This window comes from Pleurodeles waltl, chromosome 6 (genome assembly GCF_031143425.1).
Source record: "Pleurodeles waltl isolate 20211129_DDA chromosome 6, aPleWal1.hap1.20221129, whole genome shotgun sequence".
Lineage (NCBI taxonomy): Eukaryota > Metazoa > Chordata > Amphibia > Caudata > Salamandridae > Pleurodeles > Pleurodeles waltl.
The window spans coordinates 1,112,856,310-1,112,863,951 of NC_090445.1; the positions used below are offsets into that span (position 1 = coordinate 1,112,856,310).

Below are 7,642 nucleotides of genomic sequence, written 5' to 3' on the forward strand. Positions count from 1 at the left end.
TTTTGCAATGAATTTACTATAATACTCACAAAGACCTACAAATGACAACAATTTCTCCCTGTTGTCAGGAGCATTAACAATAGCATCAACTAATGATCACTTTGGTATTACTCCTTCTCCAGATACAGTATGTCCCAAATATTCAACTGACCTTAGAGTAAAACGGACACTTCCTTTTTTTTTAACGTTAAACCACTTCTCTTTAACACTTCACATACATTTTAACTTGCTCCTTGTGTTCCTTTTCATTCTTTTAAAATATCAGTACGTAATCTTGAAAACATTTTACATATTTATCCATGTCCTTAAATAATTGGAACATTCCTCTTTGAAATACCAACACTGCAGAAGCTAACTCAAAAGGCATTCTTTTAAACTGGAACAGCCCCTGAGCATTGATAAATGTTGTGAGATATCTAGACTCTTCCGTCAGCTCAAACTCGCTGACCGTACGCTGACCTCGAATCCAAGGTGGAAAAAATTGTTTGCACCTTTCAATATGTGGATTACTTCATTTATGATAGGCAAAGGATGGCAATTCACAGTGAAATTTGCATTCACGGCTTGTAGATCCACACACAACCTCAAAGATTTGTCCGCTTTCCGGGCCAAAACTATCGGAGATACCCATTCAGATTATTCTTTTTCCTCTATAACATCTTCTTTAATCATTTCCAATAAAATGTGTTTCAATTCTTCTCTCACACTAATAGGTACATTCCTAAGTTTCTGCACTACCGTCTTGGCATTAGCCTTAACCCTAATCGTATGGCTATACTTCTTCAGTTTTTCCAACTCATCAGTGAAAACTTCAGGAAATCTGGATATAATCCACTCCTTTTCCTCGCAACTTTCTATTACCAATACAGGTTCACAACTTCTAGGATTCAATATGATTCCTAGTTTATCTTGGTCTCTCCAACCCAGAACCTTAACTCCTTTTAACGTAACATACAACTTTATAATGGCAGATCTTCCCCTAAAAACTCGCTCAGTCTCAACATACCCAATAACAGCAATTACTTTTCCATCAAAACTTTCAGCTATAACATCAGGTGTTTTTAAATCAGTTACTTTCCAAACGCCATCAATTTTTTTAACTAAATATTCTTGTGTAATAATTATCCAGGGTGAACCTGAGTCAGCCATAATCTCCAATTCTATCCCCATTACTTGCACTTTACATTTAGGTTGACTTACGACCGCACAATCATCCACATTCTTATCACTATTTTAAAGAAACAAAAAAAAACATAATTTTTTTTACCTTACTCCCTCAAGTCACACTTATGCCAACATTCATCATCTCTTCCATTGCTCATACAGACTACGTTTCCTTTTATGCTATTATTACTTTTCCTTGAGTCTTTACACACCTGAGAAAAATGCCCAATCCTGCCACATTTCATACATTCTTTCCCAACAGCAGAACACTGCGGTGAAGTTGCAATGTGATTCATGTTACAACAACTATAGCATAACCGTTCCGTTTTATCCTGTCTATCCCATTTCTTACTGAACATATTATTTTGTGCATTAGGATTACTACTAGAACTACTGCCCCCATTGCAGCCACTACTTCACTGATTCCTGTATAGATTTCATCCATTTCTCCAATTGTTCCCAACGCTTTTGCTGCAGTAATTACATCTTGTAATTTAGGGTCTCCCATCACCCACAGAGGTTCTTGAATTCTTTTTCCTCCAACATGCACTATAATCTGATAAGAAATCCTCTCCTCTGTCATTGTTCCAAAATTGCAATGCATGGATAATCCTTGTAATGCCATGAGAAATTCATCAAATGTCTCCTCCAACTGTTGTGTTCTAGTATAAAATGTGAACCTATTCAAGGCTATACTTACTGTAGGTTTAAATCTATTCTCCATCCTCAATAATGCCTCCTTGAATGCATCTATTTCTTCTTCTTGTTACCCTTGTATAACTACTTGTGGTATAGTTTGGAAAATCATCTGTCCTTCAGAGCCTAGAAAGTGTAGTAAAATATTTTTTTTCTAATCTGTGACATTTCGTCATCATCAATTGCTTTCATGTATATTGGAAATTCCTCTTTCCACCTAATCCAAGGTATAGGAGGGTCACATTTGTGATGCAAAGACTTAGTAGGAGGTACAAACTGGATATTTGAAGTAACAAGTTGAATTGTTAACAGATCATGCAATATTAATGCTATTAAAATTATAACACCAAAAAAAAAAAAAAAAAAAAAAAAAAATGACAATCTGCACCAAAGGTTCCAAGTGTGCAAATCACTGCTGTACAAGTGTGTAAATCCCTGGACGATAGAGGTAAATTTACACAAAAACACTGGTGTAATAAGTCAGTTAATTCCAAATCTTCTTTCATCCTTCCTTTTTTAATGTCATTTTTCTCTTTTTTACTGAATATAAAAAAAAATTTTAAAAAAAAGAAGAAGAACATGAAGTGAGTCTGATCAGAAAAGAACTTCAGGGTAAATTCAGCCCGTCACAGAAGTAACGAGACGCTGGGTGAATCAGTATGTTTCTTTTGTTTTACACAATTATGTCACTAAAATCCTGTGCGATGAGGTGTGAACATGTTTGCACATTGCAGTGCGGTCAATGCGGTGAATGGAATAGCGATATATCCTTAATCCTTGAAATGACGCACCTCACGTAGCGCATCTTTTGAAATGGTGCCGCGCAATGGCGTTTTTTTAATTCATTTACGCATGTCAGCAGGAGGTTGTGAAAAATGACCGGTATAATAGCTTGTGGTCGCATTATTTGAAACTTGAAGGTAGCAGTTGTATTTCAATGGCCGCATTGTTGAAAACTTGAAGCTTGCAGTTGCATTTCAATAATGTGTAGCTCTCACCGCCAGCAATTTAATTAATATTTCAGTCACTGATGCAATGAATGAAAAAAATACATTACCAGCATGGTATAGTTCACGATATACTTTTCCGTTAAATGTTGATATTCTTGTTGAATCTTGGCGAATGAAAATGGGTTCCAAGGAGGGGACACTGCTCCTGTGCTGTGTTAATTAAGTAGTTACAAGTGTTCCTCCAACTCAGCGCCACTTGTAAAGAATCCAATCCACACATGTAATGTAGAAAATGAAGGTATCTTTAATCTCTATCAGCACAGTACCCGTTGTTCCAAGTCTTCCTCGGGCTTAATGACCTAACTCCGTTTCTGCATTCTACATTCCATTCCAGAATTCCATATAATAAAAGTTCTAAAACACTAACATTTCTAAATGACCTAATCCTAAAACATGTTAACATATGATACGTACCCAGGCAGTGTCAGAGGTTCAGCCCGAATTACAGCAGAGGTGAGGATGTATTGCTTCAGCATCCCTAGGGTTTTTAGTGATTAGCACACAAATAGCCCCCATTGAAACCATGTGCTGTGAAAACAATTGCTGCAGGAATTGGTGGCCCAGCATTGGACTATGATTGAGAGTCTGTTTCGTTATGGAAAGATGCTTTCAGGACGAATGTCCAAATATGGTTGAATGGGGAGCTAATTGACATTGTTTTGTCTCCATGGCCTCTGTTCACTGCCCACCAGTAGAAGTGGAACAGTCACTGCAAGCACAAGACCCATGCCTAACTCTCACTGAACTTGAAGTCTCTTGTAGTTTGGAGCCCAAAATGAACTGAGCCTTGATGTGGTTTCTGCCTGCTGCCACTGCACCCATCTCATTGTGCAATCCACTGCTCCTCTCCCCTGAGCCCTCTAAAAGCAGAGGTGCTGCCCAAGGCATTACAAATACATAGACGTGGAGGCAATTAAAAAAAAGTGTAGATCATCTGCACTCAGCCCCCACCCTCAGGGTGGAAAATAAAATGCAAAAAACTTTCAAAGTGAGAGCTCTGCCACCACGCATCAATGTTATTCATGTGAAGAGGTGTAATTATGTTGGATATACCACATCTTTCCTTTTTGCTAAAGAGTAATTGCCTTTGCTGGAGTGTTGGGCCACTAGTACTATGCATTTGTTTAATGGTATACTGATTTAGCTCCTCAAGAAATTAAGCACAAAGTATTAACCTTCCAAGTAAAATGGGAAAGGGTTACATGTCTAGTGGCTGAATGGCACAATTCAAACCAGGAAAACTTTGATAAATCCTAGCTTCCTTGCTTGTTCAAATTATTTACTTGAAATACATCAGTTCAGGGTACGCGCCATAACAATACATTCTCCTTACATGGTTTTATAGACCAAAATGCTGCTCCTTACGTAATAACACCCAAAGCCAAATACAGGGGCACACAGCGCCTGACCCGCCTCTCACAGTTCTCTAAGAACATTGCCATCAAAGAAGGGGTTTGTTTCCGAGTTCATTTTTAGAAAACTATCACTTCTAATAATTGCCAGTCAATGCAGTGATATAATGTAACGTTATAAAAAGTGCAATGCTCCAGGAAGTCTTATCCTGTCTTTACATGGTGTTTGTTGAATGGTTTACATAACAAACTTTTTCATGGCTGGGGTTGTGCATTGGCTCTTAGCGCCAAGTCAGCCAACGGACGCTGTTGTCCCTATTAATCTGCTGACTTTCCCACCTCTACCCACCAGTCACATTGCACCCTTCTCCATCCATTCCGAGCTGCTACTGAGCATTTTAACGGTTGGGTTTAGGGTGAGAATCAGTCTACTGACGCAGTTTCATGCAGAAGTTGTGAAAGAGCAGAGAGCTGCTCCTGGGCGCAAGGATCCTTCTACTTAATGTATTTATTTTTTTTAGTCTATAGAGGCACGGTTAGGCCCTTACATTTGTGAACCATATCAGGATTTATGTAAACACTATGGTAGTCATACTTGTTATATGCTTGTTTGCTTTATTCTTCTGCTGTCTCCCTTGTATTTTCTCTGAAGGGTGCCAACTTCTGTAGCAGTTAAATCATGGTAGCGCGACATCTCATTACCACGTGGCATATGCCGTTCGCTTGTTTCTGGAATGTGCTGTGAAGGGACCTGAAAACTCATAGGTGTGGCGACACTTTGTTCCCTATTACCGGTGTGCAAGAGTTATGTGTGAGGTGAGGTGCAATGAACTAGTACTGACAGGATACTACGTCGGTTAGTAGCAGAGCAGGGGCTGAAATATGCCCTTTTGAGATATTCTGCAATACACCCTAGGAGTTGGGGGTACAGAGATGTTTGTAGCCTGGTGGTAGAGCAAATATGTTGTTCATTTTCTGTTTGCCCGAATACTGTGCACAGTTTGGAAAGTCAGTGGTTTTTGTAGGTGCCGTGGACCTTGTTCTATGTTGCGTGGGTGAAATATTATGTCTGAGCTGTGTGGAAGAGCTTATTGTTTGAAGGATGAACCTAATTATATGGTAAGTATCGTGTGGTACTATGGCCATTAGAGCCACACGATAGCGCTAGTCGTGCTGGTATGTCACGCCAAGGGTTACACATAAAGTACTGAACCATCACACATGTTGAACACAGAGAATATGGAAATGTACACATAAGCAAAGCAAAAACTTAACAGCAATGCCCACCCGTACCCGAATATCTTCGATCATGTCCTGACTGAACAGCCCTTTCTGCAACAACAGGTCCCATAGATCGGACACCTGCAGCTGAGTGACCAGACGCAGCCTATTCCGCTGCAGGAGGCTCCGCTGGAGTTCGTCCATTTTCACAAAATTAGAAACTATCCGCCCTCATGGGTCTCCGGAAGTTTGAATGTATAAACCGGAAGTGCGCCATGGTGAAAACAGAACGCGGAAGAAAGCTGCGTTTACCGGAAGTAAAAAAACAGACGTACACGAACCGGAATTTCTTACGTGGTGCCAAAAAGTGTATCAGCACATTCCCCAACATAACAAAGTACAAAACAGACACAGATACTGTGCGTATTGATGCAAATCGACGCGAGTAGTTTTGCCTCTGCATTTCTAGGCGTTCCGCACAAAAATCGAAGGTATTTATGATTCTGTGTACAATAACGGAATAAGAAAATACAACAAAATGTATCGTGCCATAACTGCTACAACGTCTTAAACTGTTCCATGAAAGCCTCGGTTCCTACAACAGAGTATAGATGTCTTCATACAACTATACGAAAGAACATGCAAAAACGTGATATAATTAACAACGTTATGTCTTAACAATTTAAACCGAGTCTGACTTCCTTGATCTCTGTGGGGCGTAGCAGCAGATTTGCTGGAATAGAGCCATATAAAGCATCACCTTGACGCAGGAATAAGGCACTCTTGATAAGTGGCCTGAAGCACCAGAACAGGTATGCCATTTTGAACGGCTAAGGGAGGGCTGCACGTTTCATTTACGGGTCCAAAACTATTGACCATATCAAACGTATGCTGATAACACTTTTTTGCTGGCTTCCTATTGAAGCTAGGACCATATGCAAGACTGCCTGTATTACCCACAAAGCCATGGCATCCACACTTCCACCCCTCAGCACCTATCAAAGAAACTCAAAATATCAGATGGCTCTACACCTTCATGAATTGCTGAAAATCTGTTGCTCGAACCTCCAACTTTCAAAAGGGAAAGACTTATGGTGCAATCTTTCTCAGGTAATGAACTAGAATTTGGAACTCGTTTCCCCCAAACCTTCGCACCACCACCTTTTTCCAGATCTCCAAAGCAGACCTTAAAACTCTTCTCTTCCAAAGACATTCTTCTCAGTAACTCTCCTCGCCATAGTGGATTATATAAAACTGCTCATTTGTCTCTCACATTTCATCAACCACCACACTGCCTTGTGCTGTGTCCCATAATACGATAACTGCACCTAAGTGGTGAACATGCACATCATGGAAATACTTCCCACATAAGATCAAAGTAAAAACAATATCCTTCTAACCAGAAACCCTACACGGTGTAGCATGCTTCCCATGTGAGCAAGCCCTTTGGCACCCTAAATAGGGGTAATAGGCAGTTTATAATACTACAATACAATAGAACACTGATATGTACCACCAGGTGTGATAAGGTCTTTCCAGCATCTGTAAAACATTTTAGAAGGCCAGAGGAAAGACAATCCCTAATGCTAGGTACATTACTTTGGTGCACATTACAATTGAAACCAGCAGTTAGCAGCTGTCCGGGGTTGTGCAAAGGCCTGTGTCCTTCTTGCATGATGGATGATGGCAGCTTTAATCTGCTTGTCACCTAACAGAGTTGCCACCAGTGTAGTAGGTCCTTTATATGCCCCTCGAGTCTGGGAAGCTACACTTTCTCATGTAGCCTGACTTTCCTGTTCTCCCTTATAAGCTAGATGCATTACTCTGTCTTATCCAGTAATGTTCATTGGGAAATGAAATGATAAAATATCAAGATTCAGGATCTGGAAGGCTAGTTTATGGTGGTCCAACAAGGATCACATAGTCTTGCTTCTCATTCAGCAGCAGTTCATTGATAGTGGGCTGAATCTTCAAGCGCAAAAAAAGCTGCTGGCAGAAGCTATATACTGGGAGATGATTTAGTGTCATGAATCTTTCAGGAGTCAGTATTAACCCCTTTGCTTCACTGCCAACTCTTTCAAACATATCATGATTTAATTACTGGCCAGAGAGAATGGTTGGTTTCTTGGAAGCTGACATAGGCGGTCTCCATAATAGTGAGCACACATCTGCATTTGTGCATGCCTGCAGAAAGGTTTG

At 40.1% G+C, this 7,642-nt stretch overlaps 1 protein-coding gene across 8 annotated transcripts in view; it reads right to left on the bottom strand.

Moving 5' to 3' along the window:
- Positions 1-5,762, bottom strand: part of CASP9 (caspase 9) — a 191,539-nt gene extending 185,777 nt beyond the window's left edge. For 7 of the 8 annotated variants that reach the window (XR_011204980.1, XM_069240267.1, XM_069240262.1 and 4 more), the window contains exon 1: positions 5,516-5,729. Coding sequence is in view for 7 of the 8 variants with exons in the window: in XM_069240267.1 (XP_069096368.1) it covers positions 5,516-5,647 (132 nt within the window). In the remaining variant the exon portion in view is untranslated. Of the gene's footprint in view, positions 1-5,515 lie in introns of all 8 variants that reach the window. The other variant, XM_069240263.1, reaches the window with a different exon arrangement.
- Between the last annotated feature and the right edge of the window lie 1,880 nt (positions 5,763-7,642).